Here is a 23,592-nt window from a genome sequence, read left to right as displayed (position 1 = left end):
ACAGGATATTCGTGGAGGCTCGGACAGCATAACGGTGCCTGTACAGGACACCGGCGCAGGAATTAGCGCAAAGCACGAAGGCCAGTAACATGGCGGTGGTAGGAGACATTTCGCGGTCTGTACCTGACAGTTCTGAGGGCTTCTGATCCTCGTTTCACCCAGGATGGGCATTTATCTATATGACCTTGATATCTGTTTGATCCAATCTTGGTATCTGCCCACACTGTAGTTAAATACTTCTATGTATATGGCCCTGGTATCTGTCGGTCCCGATTTCTGACTGCACCTCAGTTCGTTGTTCTTCCGTAGTTCGTCGTTACCGTTATCTGACTCTACCTGACTTCGACGATTAGCTTCCGTGACCGTTGTATCCGCTCGTATCTGGGCTTGATATCCGTTGTGTCCGGACTTTGTATCTTCGGTATCTGACCTTGAAATCTGCCGGTATCTGAGTGGGATCAGCCCACCTTGGAGCCCTGGGGCGCGGTACGCGGCTTGTCGGCACCTTTTACGGGAGCGTCCTGCACGTGTCCAGACCTGACGAGCAGTGGCCGAGCTGGAAACCTCGGCACCATGGCTTTTGAGTAAAGCATGCGCCGCGTGATTATCGAGCTTCGCGACGCCCAGCACTGGCACTGCGACCAGAAGCCGCCCATGGTGACCCGAAAACCGGTCCGGCACATTGACCGCGGGGCCGTGTGCGCAACGGCAGCGTATCTAAGGATGTCGCAGGCGTGCGAAAAAGGTGGATAAAGACCCTTTAACGCCAGTTTTGTCCACACGTATTGCAGCATACATAAGGGTTACTCCTTGTCGACTCAGCCAGTGAAGGGTCATTTTTTACGCTCGGCAATCTGGAATTTCGAGGAAGTTTTAACAGGGTTTTTGCTAGCTCTGAACACAATTCTGGGAAAGTTAAAGCACCTGGAGGTACCGTTTTGAGGAAATTTGGGCCAGAGGTACCGTTTTGAGGCATTTTGCCTAAGATAGTAGCATCTCTTATGCAAAGTTCCAGGGTGCTGGCAAGCGTACGCTAGAGTGGAGAAACTTTGTGACAAGGTTGGCATCACGTTTTGAATGGGTGGGACGATATCAGAGGGATGGATGCCATTTCTCTAAGAATGGTGTGAAAATCCTGAGTAAGGTGTACGAACATGCTGCTCAGGTAAACTAGCTTGTTGGGACGGGGGGGGGGTGAACATACAACAGATTGAGAGAGCTAATTTGAGCACGCGGAACAGTGGGGCAAAAAAGTGTAAGATATCTTTGGTGCTCCTTTGCAAATGCAATAACTATCAGGAACAAGTTTGGCGAGCTCTATGCTCCCATGCTGGCAGAAAATGTAGACCTGGCAGCTATCACTGAATCTCGGATCAGTGAGCACTTTTTTGGGGACAGTTTACAGCAACTTGAGGTATCTGAGTACAGCATGTTCACTCTTCATGAAAACGAAAAATGGAGGTGTAATACTAGTGCATGTAAGGCAGAATATAAAGCGTGAAATTGTAGACGGCATGAAGTAAAACGATGGTGAATAATCCTTCTAGATTGACCCGATTACGCCGAAGGGCAAACAAGTACACATTGGAACTTTCTTTAGACCTCCAAACAGTTGTCAGAATGTGGAAACAGATATATTTGAAGAAATCGGCCGGGGTATGAATGGAAAAAGTGTGGTTGGGGGAGGTTTCAACATCCCGGGCTGGGGCGAAGATTTTGGCTCATTGTCAAATAGTCACAAAAACACTTTTGCATGCCTTGAATAATTTTTCAGTAGCTGGTGTGCGTACCCACCAGGGCACATAAGTTTTGGATCTTGTTGTGACTAACGAGGAAGGGTCAGTAGATGTGTTAACAGTACGTGAAACACTGGGAAATAGTGACCATAATATTGCAAAGGTCTCGTCGCATCTAGGTTATTTAGGTAAACCTAATCATACTCAGTGTAAACTGAGACAAAAACTTGAAAAAACAAAGCAAAAAGATTATCGGAAGCAAGGCTAACGCATGCTCACTTGCACACTTGCTCTGGCGATGTTAAAAAAGTCCTTAGCGAATGCAATTTTAAGCCTAAGGGATCCTCCGTCGGTTCGCTTCAGGAAGATGGAAAGTGATGAGCGGAGGACAGGGCTATTGTAGATGCTTTTAGTGGGCAGTTTTCTTCGAATTTTGCAAAGGAGTACGTGTGTGATTTCGCCGGTCATGGGGAAATCTGATAGGAGGCAGTCTACATTTGAAGGTGACCAAGGGTATAGTAGGGATAGCTTGAGGAAAATCAGGGTTAGTAATGCGGCCGGATCTGACGAGATCAGGGTTAGTAATGCGGCCGGATCTGACGAGATATATGGTAGAGTGCTTAATAAATGAGCTAGTGCGTAAGCTTATCATCTTATGCTGATATACAATAGGCCATTAAGTTTTTGAGAAGTATTTGAGGACTGGCGGAATGCCAATATGGCACCGATGTTTGAGAAGGAGACCAAAAGAGTGTCAGCAAATGCAGGCCTATCAGTCTTACGTCACTAGTACACAAGATCTGAGAGAAATTCATTATGCTTAGCATTCAGTTACGCTTAGAGAGGCATGAATTGATAAATAGTAGTCAGCATAGTTTTTTCTCTGGTAGGTCCTGCTTGAAAAATATTTTGGAGTTCACGGAGCATGGTCCTGGTCAGGTAGATAAAGGCAATAATTTGGATGCTCTTTATCTAGATCTTAATAAGGCATTTTGATATGGTGCCACACCAGTGTCTCTTATATCAGTTAGAATTGTATGGTATTGAGGTAAAAAATCTTGCGTGGGTAGGGGCTTGACTGTAAGACTGGAAGAAAAGATTAGTGCTCAATGGTGCTGAATCTCAGTGGGCACTAGTAGCGAGTGGGGTTTTACAGGGCTCGGTGTTGGGTTCCTCGCTCTTGATTATTTTTGTGAATGATATTGAGATGGGATTAGAAAGTAAGATGCTTAAATTTACTGACGTCATTAAATTGATAGGGGTGTCGAAAAATGCGGACCAGATGAAACTTGGCTTCGAGGGGCTAGTGAACTGGGCTTCTCTGTGGCAGATGATTAATTATAATAAATGCAAGGTGATGCATATGGAAAGTGGCAGTGAGGTCATTCGCTTTAAAATGGGAGGCCGAGAGTCGGACTAGATGGAGCACGAAATGGACTTAGGAGTTACAATGTTCGGGGATTTAAAGGCGAAAGCAATGTGGGGATGCTAGGAGCGAGGGAATTTGGATGCTGAGACTTATTAATTGGACTATGCATTAAAAGAGTAGGAATGTTGTCAAAATTTGTACTAGCTTATGTCAGATCACACCTAGAGTACTGCTTACAGGCTTGGTCTTTTTGCTTCCAAAATATGTAGGCTGGAGTATGTACAGCGAAAGGCGACAAGGATGATAAATGGGTTTTGACAGCCTAAGATATAAGGATAGCCTTAAGGCCTTGAATTTGTGTTCAGTGAAACATCGTAGACTTAGAGGAGTTCTGATTAAGGAATTCAAGACTACGACATGGATAAACAAGGTAGATCTACAACAAACACTAGAAACTAGGCCAAGACGCAAAGGAAAACAGTTTCAATTAGCAAAAGGTAGGAGTAAAACTATGAAGAGGTAGATGTCATTTAGTCCAAGAGTATTTAATCACCGCAACGAACTTCCAAGCAAAGTTCCAGGAAGTCCCTCCATAGCAGCATTCAAAAATCGTTTCGGCAAGTTCTATCGGTCTAAGGATCTCATTTATGGCTAAGTTCAGTCAGGTCAGGTGTTAAGATTGGTGTCAAGGATGGGTGCGAAACTTGAGGGAGGTCAGCCTTCATAGACCCGTGTGGCTTTTTTGACCTCATGCCTATGTGTGTACATCACGTGCACAAACATGAAGTGGTCGAGCCCCTCGAATTTATAATATTCGCCAGCCCACGCCTGTCCTGGTACACGCTGGCTGGTTCGACCGGAACGTAGTCCGTCAGCGTCTGTGTACACCATCAAAATCCGAACTCATGCTGAGCGCCGTCAATATGGACTCGCTCAAGACGCTCGGTTCTACTCCACTCGGCTCGGCCACCTCCCGGAAAAACTGCCCCAAGTGCCCCAAGAAAAAGTGCCCCAAGTCATTTTGTCGGACTTGTTAAATGTGCCCGACGCCCTCGCAGAAGTTGAAAGAGAGTGTTACGCAACTTTCATGGAGTTTTGGGCTTAAATAGCCATTCTGAAGACTATTCCATGCAGTTCACGGCCCTGCCCTTCTTAAGATCTAAGCCCTTCTAGTTTCTGAGCTACATGTCCGCGAAAATGTGTATATTATTTGGGGGGGGGGACTATTTCCAGGTCACCAAGCCACCCACGACGCCATAATAGCACCATTCAAATCTAGCCACCCCATAGATCATGTGGTGCTAAAGGCCAAAAATAGCATTATCGTCGAGCCGTTCAGTTCTGACGACCGTGAGTACGATTTCCAAATACTGCGGACGTGAAGGACTCTCAATCAATGCTCAGCAGCCTGTGCAAGTTTCATTCACGACTGCTTGTTCGGTTAGCTGGATGAGAGCCTTTTAGAGCAGAAGAGATCATTTCAGGGCAATGTGATGGAGGAGAGTGGGGCGGCAAGGGCAGGACGATGGGGCAGGACTGTATACGCCTGGGGGCCCACCGCCGAGCCTTAGTCCGCGCAGGGACCTCTCTGCGGGGTGTGCGCCGGGCGCCCGTTCAGGATCCCCTCCAGGGGCCTCTCGGCCCACTCGTGGCTGGCGTGCGCAGCCTGGTCCGGACAAGCGGGGCGTAGCGAGAATGCGGCGTAAAGCCAAAAAGAAGACAAGAGGGTCGGATCAAATCGTCGAGATGTTAAGTCCCGAATCTCGAGACGTTCAGTTCCGAATCCCGAGATGTTCAGTCCCAAATATCGAGATGTTCAGTCCCGAATACCGAGATGTTCAGTCCCGAATCCCGAGATGTTCAGTCCCAAATATCGAGATGTTCAGTCCCGAATCCCGCTTTGTGCCACATAACATAAGAAGTTGGACAGAGTTGCTAGCTATCACAGAAAAAAAACACCGGCCATAACCGAGCATGTAGATACAAGTAAACGTCTTAAACTGACGAATAAATATACGAAAGCGTCACGCGTAAGGGTTAAAACAAGAGCACATAATGATGTTTGGCGCAGTTAACTTTAACGCAGTAAAACAGTAACAGTAAAACAGTAAAACTTGAACGCAGTAAACTTTAACGCAGTAAAAAACTTTCAGCGCCGCCACTGGCTATCCTATCCTCCTGCAACGTTATGCTTTCGGGGAGTTGAAGTCAGCAGTGCAGGGGAAGTGGGAGGGGTACACAGGGGGCGGGCACGCTAACTCGTTCTACGTATCTTGAATAAGAAAACTTGTTGGCAGACCACGTTCTCTTGAATGCCACACTAAGCTGTAAAAACTGGCGTCTTCAACGTCTGCTGAGTTGAGATCTTGGCAACGTAGTTTCGTCTGTGTATGGTGTACTCTTTACAGCTCGGCTGAGAAAGAACCTATAGGTCATGTAGCACCTAAGATGTTTTTTCTACCCATTTAAATGAAAAAACATTGGTTAACGACCACAAGTAACTATCACACTATGAACATATGATATTCAGTGGACAGTGAAAAGTCTTGAACCAGAAAATGTTTGCATTTGGACAAGATACCAGCCGGGCAGGACGTGTTGGGGTGGGGGTGGGGGGCTTAAAAGGAGGAAGGAATGGGAGGGGGGGGGGGACATTGAGTAGGTAGTAACATGCTGTATGCTCCAATCTATTTTTTGCGTCAAACATATCAGCAATCATGTAATTTTGTCACTCTTAAATGGTGACATCACCCACCTACTCAAGTGAAAAATAATTTCATTACACCGCGGCCTGAATTACACAAACTGAGGTAAACCGGGCGCGTTAGACAAACCAACGTTCGGAAAGGAAATAAATCCCGAAAATGCTGGTACGTCTGCATAATGATGCATTTGTATTTCAATGGAGCCCGCATAGCACCGGCCATGCATTATTCGCAAATCCTTTGAAGTTGTCCTATGCTCGGAATCATTACGTGACAGTAAGCACCCCATGATATAACCTACCTGCAGCCCTGCGTCCATCAACAACCAACAGCAGCGACCTCCTCCAACTGGGCCGGCATGCCCTCCCCCCCCCCCCCCCAATTTATTTCTTTGTTGAGGCACGACATTTTGGAATGCGGACAACCATTGACACGGGCTCCGAATCAACTGAGGGATATTGTTCCGGGCCGCCAGAATGGCAGCCGGAAGACAACACGCGTGGGAACGGAATGGCCCTTCATCCCTTGACCGGGAACAGTATGTGCCCCTATTGTTCTATTGCAGGGCCCCTTTCCCGGAGAGAAATAGGGAGTACCATTAGTGTTGAACTAGGTTACCAAGAACGAACGACGTTATTCATTGTTTGCCTGTAAACGTCTATGCTTTCGCAGAATCGACTAGTGAAACAAATTATCCAAATGATTAAGCTTGCACGCCGGTTTTCGCCAAAGTAAGGAGAGCGATGGCCCGAGTTGCAGCTCCCGTAAAGCCAAACGGTGTTGGCCTCTGCAACCAACACTAGGTGGCGGGTGCCGTGCGCGCGAGAGCGATCGTCACGGAACGATGCTTCCGAATGTAGCACAAAATCAATTCGTACCGTTCGAAGGATAGGCTGGACGTACCTTTCACAATTTTGAGGTTGTCTTCTGGACAGATTAACAGCTACAGCAACGCGAAAATAAATATTCTTCCTTTTCTCATTTAGTTTTGCCACAAGATTATAGCACCACTACGCGGTGCTATAAAGGCCTGTCAGCTCATTTCATCAATCTAAAAATCGCGCACGCGAAATGTACGCCAGGCTACCTTTTAAATGCACGGTGTGATGTCCTAAAGCGTGCAAAGGTACTTTTTCAAATGCGTCATTATTTCGTTCACCCGTTGGCCGGGGCTTAGTGTTAGCCGCGGGGCCGACGCTACGAGGTCTACGGAGACTACACCTGCCATCGAGGTTTTTGTGACTAAGAGTTGCGGACACGCATTCTCAAAACTACGTCACACGATGTGTACATCACGAACCAGTTCTGACTGAATTCGTCTGTTTCAGCGAACCGGGACTCACTGTGAACGACATTCATTTGCAGCCTAACTTTGGTTGATGTCCAGAAAATGATTTTTCTTAGAAACACGACATTTTGTGATGTCTTTTACACTGAAGTTTTCACGCTGCATTTACACTAATACTGGCCCACGGTCCTTAAGCGACGACTTCTTTGTAATGGTGAGTCTGGCATCCCTTGCACCAACTGAAAGTCTTGACAATTCTTCATGAAAACAGCAGGATGCCCTGTGTCGATGTAGGAATATCAGCGTAGAGTGGTCAAATTTCATGTATTTGAATCACTTACATGTTGTGTATTGTCACAGTTGTCCATAACGTCGTGTTGACGCATCGCCTAGTACTACTGCAGATTTTCTGCCGAATCTGTGTATTTGAAATCATCATTCTCGTCATCTGACTTAATTAGCGACAGAGACACATACGAATGACACTATCTAGATGTCTTTATTCTGGGCACCCCGGTCGCAGGAGAAATTCATGTCGCCGATAGCATGTCTCGTCAGTCGAGATTGTCACATCAGCACAGGCAGCATGGGCTTAATGCAAAGGCATCTTAATTTAAAGGCACGCTGCACCGGCTTCTTGCAGTCCCACATCTGCATGGAATTTCGAACTGAAATAGCCATCTCGAAGATAACTCGGTGCAGTTCACAGCCCTGCCCTTCTTCAGAAAGGTAGGGTTGCGAACATTCTAGCTTTGGGGCTGGAATGTTTTAGCGTTAAAACAGTGTAGTTCCTGAGCTGCACGCCCTCGAACATGTGCAAACTATTTCAAGGCCACCCAGGCATCCATAACACCATAACATGATTCAGATCCTGGCATTCCATTGGTCATGCGGCGACAAGGAAAAGGCAAATACAATTGTCCAGTCATTCATATCTGGCGTTCGCAAGTACGACTCGCGATGTAACGGCCGTCAATCGATTCTCAATCAATGTTGTGCAAGGTGCGATGACGCAATCGAAAAATGACGTATTGATGAGCATATTTACTAAGTAGAGAATTGTGTTGCCTAGAGCAGTCTTTTCCACTTCAAAGTGCACCGATAGTTGTAAGCGAGCTTATTTGATCGCATATCATGCTTGCTTCAATGCCTTCAAATGTGGAGCATTCTCTTATAAGCATAAGGTGGTGCTACCCTGGCACCTCCCGCCAGTTCTTGCGACGTACGTGCAGTGGCCGGTACCTCACGCCAGCACAGGTTTAAAACACCCTTACGCACTCCGTTCGTACAGGTCGCACCACTTGAGACCTTCACGAGCTAGATGGCCTTTACCCTACCCATTCGCCACCGATGGCGCAGTACCCGTAACCACCCACTGCCGATTCTTTACTGGCTATACCCCCCCCCCCCCCCCCGTTTGTATTGTTCCAGCGTTCCAGCTTGAAGTGTGAAAGCTTTTTGGAAGTTGACATCGCAGCTTACTGTTTGAAAATTTCAAAAGTGACGTGGAATAAGGTAACTACTACAAAAGGAAGCCAAGACCGCGGCACTGATCCATATTCATTTTATTGTATCCCAAGTTTCGGGAGATCTTGCCTATATCCGTACCATATTTTTCACGTGCCCTAAATCCGTACCCAACCCAGCCCATAACCATTTTTACGGATATACATGGACATTCTCAACCTGTGAAGGCCTCCAGCGCCCCCCCCCCCCCCGCAACGCGCGTCCTTGTGACGCCACCCCTGTGACGTCACGCACAGCACCGCGCACCTCGTGGCCGCGCAGTCGGCATCACTGACGACATCCGCCACCTCGAGTTGACGCAGGTGACGCCACGTTCAGCACTGGTACCATTCCATAGCTATGCTTCCCCTGCACTTTCAGCTAGCGCCGGCGGCAGCTGCCATCAGGCCAGCTGACGGTAATCAGTAGTGGTAGCGTCCTATATCAGTCAGTAGTGGTAGCGGCCCGTGTCAGCCAGCTGTGGTAGCGTCCTATATCAGTCAGTAGTGATAGTGGCCTATTTCATTCAGAAGTGGTAGTGACCTGTACCAGCCAGCAGTGGTAGCGTCCTATATCAGTCAGCAGTGGTAGCGTCCCATACCGGTACATAGTGGTAGCTGCCTGTATCACTCCGCGGTGGTAGTGACCTGCGTAAGTCAGTAGTGGTGGCGGCCTGTTTCAGTCAGTAGTGGTAGCAGCCTGTATCAGTCAGTGGTTGTAGTGACCCGTATCAGTCAGTAGTGGTAGCGACCTGTATCAGTCAGTAGTGGTGGCAGTCTGTATCATTCAGCAGTGGTAGTGGCTTGCATCCAGTCAGCTGTGGTAGCGACTTACATCAGTCAGCTGTGGCAGTGTCCTGTATCAGTCAGAAGTAGCAGCGACTTCTATCAGCAAGTATTGGTAGTGGCCCGTATCAGTCATTAGAAGTAGCGGCCTGCATCAGTCAGTAGTGGTAGCGGTTTGTCAGTCAGTTGTGGTAGCGGCCTGTATCAGCCAGGTGTGGTAGCAGCCTGAATCGGTCAGCTGTGGTCGCATCCTATATACGCCAGCAGTGGCAGCGACCCGTATCCGTCAGTAGTGGTAGCGGCCCGTATCCGTCAGTAGTGGTAGCAGCCCGTATCCGTCAGTAGTGGCAGCGACCCGCATCCATCAGTAGTGGTAGCGGTCCGTATCTGTCAGAAGAGGTAGCGGCCCGTATCCGTCAGTAGTGGCAGCGGCCCGTATCCGTCAGTAGTGGTAGCGGCCTGAATCGGTAAGCTGTGGTGGCATCCTATATACGTCAGCAGTGGCAGCGGCCCGCATCCGTCAGTAGTGGTAGCGGCTCGTGTCCGTCAGTAGTGGTAGCGGCGCCGGGTGGGGACCAGACGCATCATCTCCTCCGCGGAGAGGTTGTGGATCCGCCTCAGGTGCGTGCGCAGCCCGGCCACCTTGCTGGCCACCAGACCGCACAGAGAGCAGCGCGTGGCACCTTGGTGCACCTTGCGGTGGTGTAGCAGCGAGCTCCGGCTGGAGTAGGTGCGGCCGCAGATGCTGCACGTGCAAGGTTCTGTCGGCACAACGAGGCGTCCAGCCGTTTGTCTCCTGGCAGCGGGGACAGCGCTGGGTGCACTCACAAGGACAACGCTCAGTGTGATACACAGGGTAACGTCCAGTGTACCCCACGGGACAGCGTTCAGTGCACTGTGCAGGATAACGTTCAATATATCACGAACGGCAACGTTTGGTGTTTTCCACAGGGTAACGTTCAGTGCGCTATGCAGGATAACATTCAGGGCACCAAGCGCATGGCGTTCACCGCGTCACGCAGTCACAACGCTTAGCGTGGCACAGCGAACGAGTTCAGCGATCATGCACGCAACACCCTGCTTATCACGCGGGGACAATTTCAGCATAGACGATACCACTACACCTTGCACTAGCAGCTAGGGGTGACGCATACCAGACCTTGTGGAAAATGGGCCCGAAATGAGCACCAGAAGCTACCCCATACAACAAGACCTAGAGTAATATAACAGGTTGGTTTTGACCTTGGTCTGATCTTCATACCTGACCCTAGGCCAATGCCATTTTTTCATGCAATGGTTGTATTGCCTCAGAAAGTGTTTCAGAAACGCACGGCTTCGTCTAACACTCCGTTGTTGGGTGAGATTAAACGATTCCCTAGAAATTGTCTTCGCTGAAACCATGACCTGATCTTGACCTTCCACAGGTCAGCGACCTTACAAGGTATATCTAAAATGTTGTTGCCAAACGATTTTCTATTCAATTGTCTACAGGTATCCGAAATTTGGCGCGGCTACGCCACGCCGTTCAGAAACCATTCCGGAAAACTTTCGGGGGGGGGAGCAATTTGATCCCCACCCGAGCGCGTGTTAGGCATAAACGATACCACTACACCTTGCACTAGCAACTGGAGGTGACGTATACCACAGGTCGTAGACAGGGTGCTCGGCATGCCACGGTACGAGGCCTTTCGCATACCGCGCAGAGAGGGAGCGTGCGGGACATCGTTCATGGGCACAGTCCACTGCGCCGCGCAGTGGCAGTGTGTACTACGCAGAGGCGCGTCCCCCGTCCAGGCGGCGGGGAGCACGGGGGCACGGCCCTCCTTAGGACCTGATTTGAAGGCCACAAGGTCTAATTGGAGATCGTATAAGGGGTGCAAGCCCTGCGGGATGGGCCCTCAAAAGCCAGTCGGGCGACCCCTTCCGGCGACTGAGCCCTCTGGATCAATGAGAGCGTATACGTTTGTCAGGCACCACTAGAACCAGACAGCCGGCCCCGTGTTGGTTTAGGTCTGAGGGTCCATTGCCCAAGCAGGGCCTGGGCCGGGGTCAGTTATTTACATGGGTCGGGGCCCTTGAGTTAATGAGAGGCCCCCTGCATCCAGCAGAAGTTCACAAAGCCTAACTAGGGGTTCTGTGTTGGCAAGGGTTCCAAGTCTACCAGGCACAGTGTTCAAGGGGTCCAAAGAGAAGCCAAGGGGCCCTTCGGGACCGACGATCAAGGGCCCAGATGGAAGACTCAAGGGTCCGAAGGGCTGGATGTAAGTCACATTAAGGATAGCGTCCAGTAGGGCCGTGGCCTCAAATGTCGCTCAGAGGGTCTCTTGTGCCGACTGAGACTCTTGGACAATGCTGGGCTCTATTACGGCCAGAGACGACGAACACCGGACAGCTGGTTCTGTTTCGGTTTAAGCTCTGGGACCCATTTTCCGAGCGGGAACGAGGTCGGGGTCCGCGATTTACCTTGGTCGGGGCCCCTGAAACAATCAATGGCCCCTGTGTCGACCAGAGATCAACAGTGCCTACCAGGGGAACCCGTGGCGGAAAGTATCCCTGAGTCGATCAGAGGCCGTATTCGAAGGGGCCGAAGGGAGCCCGAAGACGGGCCTGAAGTGCCTCCCGGCGCCAAAATTAAGGGCTCGATTGGAAGGCAGAAGGACCCTAAGGGCCCAAAAATCTGGCTGTAGCTTACATCAAGGACCCCGTCTGTGGTGCCGCGACCTCAAACGTCAGTCAGAGGGCTTTTACAACGATAAAAGACCCTAGGACAACGCGGGTCCCTATTTTGACCAAAAACGACCAACACCGGACAGTCGGCTCCGTGTACGTCGGAAGCCCTGCGGCCCGCTTCTCGAAAGAGGACGAGGCCAGGGCCCGCAATTTGCATTACTCACGGCCGCTGCAACAATGAGGGACCCCTTTGTCAGTCAGGGTCCACAGCGCCTAACGGGTGGCCCCGTGTCGGCTAGGGGTCTCAGGACGGCCACAGGAAACATTTACTGAACAGGGAAGGAACTGGGCCCCGAATGGGGGGCCTCTCGCATTGGTCGGGGTACTTTGAGAATGAAAAGATGTATGAGGACATGCGATGAGAGTCCACAATGCTACAATGGAAGGGACCTGTGTCAGTCAAGGCCCCAGTGCGGAAATGGGCCCTCTACAGCGTTTTAGTTAAGGGCTCGTTCAGGCGAACTAGCGTCTCTGTGTCCATTGCTCGACCACAAGTGGTGATAGGGAATCTTGTTGCGTTCATGGGGACTTCTGCCTTGATCTGGGAACAACTACCCGAGTCAAAGGACATCCCGCGTCGGGGAGGGGACCAGTTCATGGAGGAAATGACAGCGGGTTCGTACGCTGCGCTGGGACGGAACCGCCCTTTAGCCCCTGGCCGAGAACAATACCGCGCCCTAGTGTTCCGCTCACGAGTGTCATGCCCCTAAAAAAGGTAAGAGTCTTCGAAAGTGTTCAATAGAATGGATATGACTTGCGATTTTCTGTTTATTTGGTCCAGATCAAACAGAGGAGTGAACGGCCCAAATGATGTAAGATTGTGTTAAAGAGGAATCAAATCGGTTCACATTGCATTTACGCACACACCCACACATACACACACACACACACACACACACACACACACACACACACACACACACACACACACACACACACACACACACACACACACACACACACACACCACACACACACACACATACACACACACACACACACACACACACACACACACACACACACACACACACCACACACACACACACACACACACACACACACACACACACACAAACACAAACGCACACACACACACACACACACACACACACACACACACACACACACACACACACACACACACACACACACACACACACACACACACACACACACACACACACACACACACACACACGCACACACACACACCATCGAAGCACTGTCCAAGAGAGGACTCTTCTGGTACCCATTTCGACGTATTTTAAAATATTTGCAGCATACACAATACTGGATCCTCCCTGCTATCTTGTTCACATTGCCCTTTGCTCAAGTGACGCACCAGTTGGATGTGAAGGCCAAACATATGCAATCAGCATGACAAAAGAATGCTAAGGGCTTTGTTTCAAGCGTTGAAGTCGATTTTTTTCATTTTTATAACGTTACGCTGTTCCCCCTTAAAGCCAAAACAGCATAAGCTACCGTACTTCAAAGCCCTTTTCACATCCCCTAAGCAATGTTGACAAAATGTTGACAAAAATGAATGTTGACAAAAATGACATCACTGAACTCACCACATAGTGAGTGTCCCACATTTGTATAGGATTTTGAGCTGAAATATCTATATTAAACACCCTTCGATGCAGCTCATGGTCACACCCTTTTCCAGGCCTAAAGCCCTCAGGTTCATGAGCTTAAAGGCCGCAAAGATGTTGAACAGTAATTTGGCAACGCATTTGAGGGGCACCCTGGCATTCATGACGTCAACATAACGCCGTTCAAATCGTGCTAGGAAATAAGTCATGCGGTTATCAAGGCCAAGACAATTATAGTGATCGCGTCATTCATATCTGGCGTTCGTGCGCACTGCTTCCAGATAACACGGCTGTTGATTGGCTCCAATGAATGCTGCGCAAGATACGATGACATAATTAGACAATAACGTATCTAAGAACACATTCACTTAAACAAATTGTGTTGTGTAGAACAGTCTTTTCTGCTTAAAAGTATGACAATTATAAGTGAGCATTTTCATCACATCTGATCCCCATTTCAACATCTTCAAATGTGAAACATTCCCTTTAAACCGGACAACCAGACAAGCCCTGACCACCCATCTTTCTAAAAGTAGTGTTCTAGAACACTAACGTGCGGACATCGGTAAACTATGCGCAAAGGCCAACTCAACTGTCTCGATCAGGCGTTATACGACAGGGTCGTGTTGCTTTGAGGCGATAGTTGCGGGTTTTGAGAAAAAAAGCACTGTTGGAAGTTATACGCGTGTGAAACCAGACATGCGTCCTTTTCCCGCCCGACACGAAATCGGTTGTGGACTCATAACCATTGGAAACTTGGCCTCAAGTGAATTCATTCACCTATAGGAGAATGAGGGTAAGTATGCCCCACCAACAGACGTGAATTACTCTGTCGGACTCGGGCCGGGTAAGTTCTCCCAAGATGGGAGGGTTGAAAACAATTTTTTGCTATTTCTTTCCCGTCAACGTTCAGAGCGTTAATGCTAAATCTAGATAAGACAGTTCTATTGGGCTTATTCCTCGCATAATAGCAGAATAGGAGAAAGGATAGAAAAATGTGTTCATATTTCGGCTGCATCCCTTTATCGAAACAAACATCAGTGATGGAATTGAATGTATCATGCTCCGGTGATTTGATACTCGTTGCGATAAAAGCGTTTAGCTAAAAGATAAATGCTTCTATCTCCACTTTCTACTGGTTATGCTGCGAGCAATAAGCTAACAATGCTCTCTCATCTATATGTATAATGCTTTTCGGAAATGCGCTCAACAAATTAGGTAATGCTAACTTCACAGATGGTGACGGGAGGATCTTGGCCCATGGTCCACCCCCCTGATTTCCGTGCTATACAGGAATTAAGCGCAAATGGACGTGAATGGAACCCGAACTGGAAGGTTATGCACGTCCGAAGCTCTTAACAGACATATGAACGACCCTATAACGCATAAACCTCTTAATCAGGCACATGACTACAACCGAAATGAGTAAGAGCTCAATGCTTCCAGCCGACTCATGGCTTCTAGCCGACGCCTGCTTCTAACGGACTTAATGCTCCTAGCCGACGACGCATGCTTCTAGCCGATGCATGCTCCTAGCCGACAACGCATGCTCCTAGCCGACGACGCATGCTCCTAGCCGACGCCTGCTCCTAGCCGACGCATGCTCCTAGCCGACGCCTACTCCTAACCGACACATGCTCCTAGTCAACGCCTGCTCCTAGCCGACGCCTGCTCCTAGCCGCCGCATGCTTCTAGCCGACGAATGCTCCTAGCCAACGCCTTCTCCTAGCCGACGCCTGCTCCTAGCCGACGCCTGCTCCTAGCCAATTCCCCCTCCTAACCGACGCCTGCTGCTAGCCGACGCCTGCTCCTAGCCAACTCCCCCTCCGAACCGACGCCTGCTGCTAGCCGACGCCTGCTCCTAGCCAACTCCCCCTCGTAACCGACGCATGCTCCTAGCCGACGCCTGCTCCTAGCCAACTCCCCCTCGTAACCGACGCATGCTCCTAGCCGACGCCTGCTCCTAGCCGACGCCTGTCTGGTGTAATGCGGACCGTGACGTCAGTCGGATCCTGGACGGCTTGGTCATACAGATCATTTGGATAGTCTGAGCCCCGGTCAACGCGAAGTCACGTTCCAGTTGAGAATAATTCCTGCTAGATTCCGGAGGATGCCCTAGTAGGAAGGAGAATTCCTGCTAGATTCCGAAGGATGCCCTGGTAGGAAGGAGAATTCCTGCTAGATTCCGAAGGATGCCCTGTTACGAAGCAAAGGCCGTCGTGGTATCTGTATCTGAATAAGTATCTGGTGTAATAACGATACAAAATGCGGCAGTGGACCCCCGTGGCGTTTAATCGTCCCCATTTCAATTCCGAGTGTGATGCGGCATTGTCTTTATCACATCCGATCTCGCACAGCCATAATGAGGGCGGACCGAGTGTTTTCGTATTCGGATCCCCTGTGACTCGGATGGAGACTCATTTAACGTGAGGGCAGCGGGACCGGCTCGCCAAATTTGTTGCATGGCGCCTAATGACGCGTCCTCGCTATAATTTCTGTTATGTATCCACTGATATAAGTACGGGCACGTGCCCCGGGGAAAACTCTGCACATGCACCCCTGAACTCGGACTCGTTTTGTTTCCGCCGGGCCCATGTTTCTCCGTAGCCGTACCCCTACCAGTAGCCCCTTCTCCCCCTCCCCCTCCCGCTATAGTTGGTTTGGATCCCATGAGATTCGATCCCATGAATTTGGCTGCTAGATGGCTGATACCACACCAGTGCCCCGAGAGCAGGCTTATGGCCAGCACCCAGATTTAGTGACGTCACTAAAGCGCGTCGTCGCGGTTTAGTGACGCGTCTTTATGCTCTTCTCTATATGAATTGTACACATACCAGGACTTTTTTGATGGTTCAACGGTGATTTCAACCACTTCATGCACCACATTTGTATAGGGGTCTAAAATGAAGCAACCATCTTGAAGATCATTGCATGCAGTTCACATAAGACTTGTCATACCTATTGTCATATACATGTATGTGTCTCATGACATAAGACTTGAAACCCTCTAGTTTCTGAGCTACACGCCCGCGAAAATGCGCAGACTATTTCAATGTCACTCATGCATGCAAAACGTCATTGATTTACTGCCGCCCCATTGGCCATGCAGCGCTCAAGGACGACAAGAATATAACCATCAAGCCATTCAAGTCAGGCGTTCGTGAGAACGATTTCCGGATACATTGGACGTCAATTGGAGCGCAGTCAAAGGAGAGCAAACTGTGCAAGTTTAAATGCCGAATCATAAAGTGTGCTGCATAAGATAAAAAGCTGGACACGGCTGTTGGTATTACGGAAATGGGGTGTGTAATCGAATACTTTAGAGGTAATGTTACACATTTGACGACGTTGAAGCACGTACCAGATATGATGAAATAAGCTCACCTATAACTGTTCGTATGCTTGTAAGTAAAAAATACTGCTGTAGATGATACTTATCTGTGCCCTAAATATGCTCTCCTGTGCTTCATTGTTTGATTACGCCATCGTAGCTTGTATGACATTGATTGAGAGCCACTTGACGGTCGTTATATCTGGAAATCGTGCTAACGAACGCCAGATGTGAGCGACTTGCCAATTAGATATCTATTGGATTTGATCACTGCATGGTCACGATAAAGGGCAAAAACACGAGCCCATAGTGGCATTTACTTCAGCGAACACGTCCAGCACCGCTACGACCATCTCTTGGGGGGTTGATAATGAGAGCTAGTGTAGCAATTTCGCTCGGCCAGTTTGGCATCCAGCATCTCTGACGTCATAGAAACGTTCGATAAAGCAATCAAGTAACGAAGTATTGGGGAGCATGTTTACTAAAGAGATTGTGTTGTTCACAGAAGTCTTTTCCACTTAAAAGTATATCTATAATTATAAGTGACCTTCTTTCATAATACATGATGATTGCTGCAATGTCTTCAAACGTGGAACACTTCTTTACGTCACGGCTTCAGCGACCACTAAGCAGCACGCAATCGCTCCGGAAAATTCGCAGCACAAATCCAAGCACATTATGTCCAAATTCGCATACCTACGGCACAAAACAAGCTATGCAGATTGTATATTGTATATATTGTATATATTGTATTGTATTGATTGTACATTTGCGTATTGTACTCTGATTACCGCAGTGCATAAGGTATGTGGTCATAAGGTAAGTCAAAGCGCAGTGATACACGGCAAATGCCAGAACGAATCATGCTATGGATATGTGACTCCGGCACTGACGCGCCACCAATTTACGTGCACTACAGATGCACACGAAACACAGAAGGCATAGAAGCGGCTCACCAGCGAAGTGACAGGCCAAACCGTGACTTTTAAAACGCGCTCGGGTGGGGGTCAAATTGACCTCCCCGGAGGTTTTTCCAGAACGATTTCCGAACGGCGCGGTGTAGCCGCGCCAAACTTTGCATAGCTGTAGATAATTAAGTAGCGGATCTTTTGATGTTAAAAATTAGATGAACATTACAACGTTCCTGGCTTATGACAGGTCAAAGTTAGGCCATTGCTGTCAGAAAGCATTTCCAGGGAATCGTTCAATGTGATGCAACAACGGGGCGTTAGACGAACCAATGCATGTCTAAGATGGTCTCTTAGGCAATGCACCTATTACATTTAGAATTAAAACCAATTCCATTGACCTAGGGTCAGGTATGAAGACCAGAACGAGGTCAAAACTATCTGCCTTTTCACTGGAGAGCTTGACTTTATGGGGTAGTTTCTAGTGCTAATTTTAAATTTATTCACTACAGGGACCGCAACAGACATCTCCTATGGGCTTTTAAAAAGACAACGTAGGTCACTAACCTAAAATGACCCAGGCCAATATATATATTTTAGGAACACAACACCTGGTGTAACCACAGACGCTCAGACAACACAGAGGCAAACTCGCAGGTATTTGGTCCCTCTGACCTTATATATTGACCTTATTTGACATAACAGTAAAAGGTCTCTATCTCACTGATCCTTTGCTTAGAACAGGTTTCTAGCACCACGGCGGTTGTATGAGGAGATCCGGGGGCACGAGACACCAATCTGGAGTTGGACTGTGTTTGACGTTATTCGACCCCAAAGCCATGACCCCGGAACCCCAAACTTTAACACAACAGAGTTCACGTGCAGGCCAGTGCACCCTGTAAATTTGATGTATTTAGCTATGTTAGTTTTCAAGATCTCAGCGGGGTCAAATTGACCCCACCTGAGCAAAGGGCATTCAACCGGCCACTCGGACGCGTGTTAAGCGAAGAGATACGTCCGTGCCTTAGCACGGATTCCTGAAACGACAAGGTGCATGGAGCCGTTGTCAAAATCGTCAGCATAAGGTGTATATTTGCACAAGGAACTGGAATATAACGTATATTTTCAAAATCCATCGTTTAATGCGTTAAATCATCGTTAGATACCCGCTGGCATAATGTACTGATACACTGATGCACCAGATTCAACATCGTGACAGCATGCATATCAAAACACCATTTTCCTGGTTTGAATTCAGCAAGATTCACGAAGCAACAGCGAAAGAACAGCAAACGCACAACGAACTCACATGGACGCCGGCTACGTCAGCGAGAAACAATTTTCTCCGTCCTCCCCAGAAACGAGTCATCCACACTCGAGACCACGCGTGGGTCTGGCCCGTGTCAACCCTGAACAAACTGGAACTCCACGCGTCTTCTGTCGGCGCATGCGCCGTTCAGCGGCGCAACAATTTTCTGCTGCCCGGTGCCATCGTCTGAATCGCGTCATCACCAAGCCTGTGCACGTAGTGCAGGTGTCTGCGCAGGTCACTGACGCGACTGCTCGTTTTTCCACATAGCGCGCACGTGGTCAATCCGGTGTGCACCTTCTGGTGCATGTGCAGCGACACGTAACTTGAATATGTCTTCTCGCAGTTGTCACAGCTGAACAACGCTGCGGACACGGCAAATTACCAGTTAGGGGATGGGGATGTCGGGATATTAGGGATGAAACTGGGCCTTTCCGTCTTTTCCAGGGTATCCCTCCCTACCTCCGCCCTACCCCGCCCGTTGGTCATGTTTGTAAACGCCTATCCATGGCTAAGTCCAATGGCCAAAGCATGACTAAAACATTTTAGCATAAAATAAAACAATGTGAGCTTGGGTGGGTTCGGGTACCTAATCATGTGCCCCAGGCACTGAAAAAGTACTCCTGATTATTGATATTGAACCGTTGTATCTCATACATGATCCACCTTACAGAGGAAATACTCGCGCAAGGCTCGGTACAAAGTTCAACAATCGGAAAATGGACCAATGTCTGTCCAGAGTTTCGCTATGGATGTCAGTTAACCTCTCATAGAAGCGCTCATAAAAGTACCGTCCGGCTGCTGAATTGCTTGAAGGCTTGATCACAGAAAACGTTTGATTGATTGCGCACGTGGATATCTTATTTACCTGCATCTGACGGAGCCCAAATGCCAAGTGAACCCGTTTTAGGTGGAGACGAGTCCGACACCACCAGTCGGGTGCGTGCGAGTCCCAGTCGACGTGAATATGTTCACCAAGACCAACAATACTGTCGTTGCCAAACAGAGGCATTGTTTGTGTTGTGGTGACAGCTCATCTGTGAAGTTCATTTACGTCTCGAATCTGCAGTGCCGTTGACTCAGTGAGCAAATCCGCGCTCGACTTGTAATTTTCAGGTGTATTTCGTCGCACGTCGCTAAGCCTCGCTTCAGCGCGTGGGAAGTGAGCCAGCGTATCAACATACCGCAATGAGCCCCGGTGTACAAGCTTAATCCTTTAAGAACTCCGAGAACCAGCGGCTCAAATGGCATTTCTTCACTGCCTTGAACAGGGGAAGTTTGTGCTTCCTGCAACTGGATGGCCTTTACCGGTATCAGAAGCATCTTTCAAACTTTTTGCGAATGTATCTTAATGTAGTACTCTTCGCTCTTGCTGTTGCTCTTGCAATAAAATGCCCTGCCCACATAACAGACGCTGCGGGAAACAGTCCATCAAGACATGCTTGGTCGACATGTTGGTATCATGCATGAACTCACATGACCGTGAAAAGAAGAGCAAACGCCACACCAGGTGTGCTGCAATGCTACTATATTATAAAAATGGCACAGGCGCTGGTGACAAAAATATCGAATGGACGAGGTACAACAGACGAACACAGTAACACGAACGTAGTTTCTAAACGAGACCGACGAAATCCATGGGATGAGTCTTTGACATTAAAAAAGCACCACTCCAGAAGGGAATCGCAATGCTCCTCGCATAACGCACTCCAATGAATCAGGAAAGGCACTGGGCCTTTGCTGATTGGGTGGAGGATGGCGCTAGGCTGCACCGTCAGCCAAATTCACCAAAGGTTGCGTTTGAGCTGTAAATATGACCACATTCCAAGCAGCACAGCACGGAAAACGCGTACGCACCATCTATTACTCACGCAGTCGTCCTTCTTACGGTCGCATGTCCTGTCGCATCCACACAGACAGGTTTCTGTCTGAGTCTGTCCATATGCACAGTGTGCACGCAAGAGTCTTTAGCCCATTTCACCACTATGGGCACGGTCATGGGTATGCACGTCCGCGCAATATTTTCTTCTTCTCAAAGACGTTAAGCTCACATCGGTGGTGCGCACGCTTCCTCCGCGTAACCTTAAACACGCACACAAATCCCCAATCAAATCTCCAGCGCATGCGCACGCGCCGCTCCGCGCATGCGCCGTTCATCGCCGCACGATCTTCCTGTTGCGCGGCGCCATCTTGAGAATCGTCTCCTCGTCCAGCCGGTGCACAGTAGAGAGGTGCTTGCGCAGCACGCTCACCCGGCTGCAGGTCTTGCTGCACAGCGCGCAGGTGGTGAGGCCGAAGTGGACCTTGCGGTGCAGGTCCAGTGAGAGACGGCTCGAGTACGTCTTTCCACACAGCGGGCAGATGTGCTTCGCTGCAAATGCGGACAAGTGGCGGCGTTAGGGTTCAATACGCATCACGTTTTAGACTAGACAGTAATGGACCAGCATAAATGCAAGCTGAGTGAATTTGTTTGCAGTCCTTTTGTCTTACAGGGTAGTCAATCCAGACAACTTCCTAGGACTTCAGAATCTGTGTAATTGCGCCGAGCTTAGTCCGCTTCCTGAGTTTTTGGCCCCCAACGCCAGCACATTTTTCTCATTTGGGTCAAAGTGACCTACCAGAACGACTGCAGACCACGAGAGCCAGGATGTTAGACAGGTCGCCGCCCGGTCGAGCATGTTAGAGCAGACACGTTGGGTCTCGAGACGTGACCGTTTATTCGGGGCGTCTCTCATGAGTCGCACGCTCCGAACACAGATTTTGACGCTGTCCTCAAAACTGCCTGACCACGGCGTTGGCGATCTTTTCTCGGCTGCTTTAGCCGCCGTCCCCGACTGGTCCTTAAGGAGAGGGGGGGGGGGGGGGGGGAGCGTATCGCCATTATGGCCTGTTGTCTCTGTGTGAAGGGTGTGTGGTGGTTTCGGCTGTATTGGGAGGGTCTGCAGCTCCAGAGTTGACATCAGATCTTGGGAGGGCAGTCGTTTCCGCCTTAAGCGCTCGATCACGTCAAGGAGTCAACAAGTATGTGAGAGAATGACTTTTTGAAAGAGAAGCATGGATGGTGAAGCGGAACGTACCGCGGCGGCGACAATTACCTATGAAGCGCGAACATCTTGTTCCTTTAAACATACCTTTCAAGTGAAAAGTGAAGCTCACCAATCCGAGCGTCCAGACACTAGACACTAAACACAAAATGCCGTTAACTCAAAACGAAACCTGTGTTTGCAGCGCGAGTTTACCCAAAGTCCAGCAGCTGTCCAAGAAGTTTGTGCAAAAAAGCGAACAACACACCTTGATGTATTCTTACGCGCAAACTCTGTGTGATGTTAACAAACGACGCAACCATAGTGCAAGTGCCCATAACTGGACATGCATCACATTTATTACAACATTTCCTGATTTCCTCACCGGTGCCGCCTGTGATGCGTGTCTAACAGAGTACCCAACGAGTGCGTCCATGGTGCCCTGGAACCTGGCCCAAATGGACGCGCACGTAGGCTTCATGTCTCCACTTGGTCAACCCATCGAAACGCCGCAGCGATCATCGCAGGCACCTAGGGTCATACCGAACTCGTCCCACATTACGATGTACTGCAGAAACAGCTAAGGGCATCACGTGAAGTCTGAAGACCCGCGCGCGTTCTGATCAAGAGCGTGTGTTTCCACAGGCACAACAGAGTACACCTGAGCACGTAACAGAGCACAGAGCACAGCGCAGAGTAGAACGCAGTCGTACCCCGGCCACGATGCCACGCACCACCTCCTTCCACCTCTGCGGCGTGGACCCTCATCGCACACATTGTCGGGCATCGCGTAGCAGTTTCGTCGGATCCTGGTTAAGACTGCTCCCCTGCGTACAGTCCTCGCTGCATTCGTTTCGGCACAATCTGATCGATGTCCTCCTGTGGTAGCTTGTGTACCATCTTGAGATGCTTCCTCAAGTCGGCCACCTTGCTGGAGACCTTGCCGCAGACAACGCATACCGTCAGGCCTTCGTGCACCTTCATGTGAAGGGACAGAGACTTCTCGTGACCGTACCACTTGCCACAGATCTTGCAACTCATGCCGCCTGTCAAAGGAGGGAGCATTAGCCACCAGCAGTGCGAAAGACGGTAGCAGATGGACAAAAACACATGGGCAGGGCTTGAAATCAAACACTGCCTCGGGGGTGCAGGTTGCGATGAGACCATGTCAGTAGCAAGTCGGGGTGATCAGTGTGGTCAATCCCAACATAGCGTTACCACGAACCGTGAGTGAAATGCCGTGCGGGATGGGAGGGCGGTGTGCAACGCACAGATGCGAGAAAATGCGTGCCTGGCAGACAAGT

At 49.3% G+C, this 23,592-nt stretch overlaps 2 protein-coding genes across 2 annotated transcripts; both read right to left on the bottom strand.

Annotated features, from left to right (window-relative positions):
• Nucleotides 1-9,935: 9,935 nt before the first annotated feature.
• On the bottom strand, nucleotides 9,936-19,754 carry LOC119114315 (zinc finger protein 3-like). The gene is made up of 3 exons (XM_037238545.1): nucleotides 19,739-19,754; nucleotides 19,469-19,630; nucleotides 9,936-10,150 (listed from the first exon to the last, which is right to left on the bottom strand). The coding sequence occupies exons 1-3, from the start codon at nucleotides 19,752-19,754 to the stop codon at nucleotides 9,936-9,938; spliced, it is 393 nt and encodes a 130-aa protein (XP_037094440.1).
• A 1,664-nt stretch (nucleotides 19,755-21,418) lies between these two features.
• On the bottom strand, nucleotides 21,419-23,329 carry LOC119114217 (zinc finger protein 596-like). The gene is made up of 3 exons (XM_037238447.1): nucleotides 23,124-23,329; nucleotides 21,884-21,891; nucleotides 21,419-21,636 (listed from the first exon to the last, which is right to left on the bottom strand). Exons 1-3 carry the CDS (start codon nucleotides 23,327-23,329, stop codon nucleotides 21,419-21,421), a joined length of 432 nt encoding a protein of 143 aa, XP_037094342.1.
• Between the last annotated feature and the right edge of the window lie 263 nt (nucleotides 23,330-23,592).

This window comes from Pollicipes pollicipes, unplaced genomic scaffold (assembly GCF_011947565.3).
Source record: "Pollicipes pollicipes isolate AB1234 unplaced genomic scaffold, Ppol_2.1 Scaffold_1600;HRSCAF=1878_pilon_pilon_pilon, whole genome shotgun sequence".
In the NCBI taxonomy this organism is placed as follows: domain Eukaryota; kingdom Metazoa; phylum Arthropoda; class Thecostraca; order Pollicipedomorpha; family Pollicipedidae; genus Pollicipes; species Pollicipes pollicipes.
This window is presented reverse-complemented; position numbering and strand designations above follow the sequence as displayed.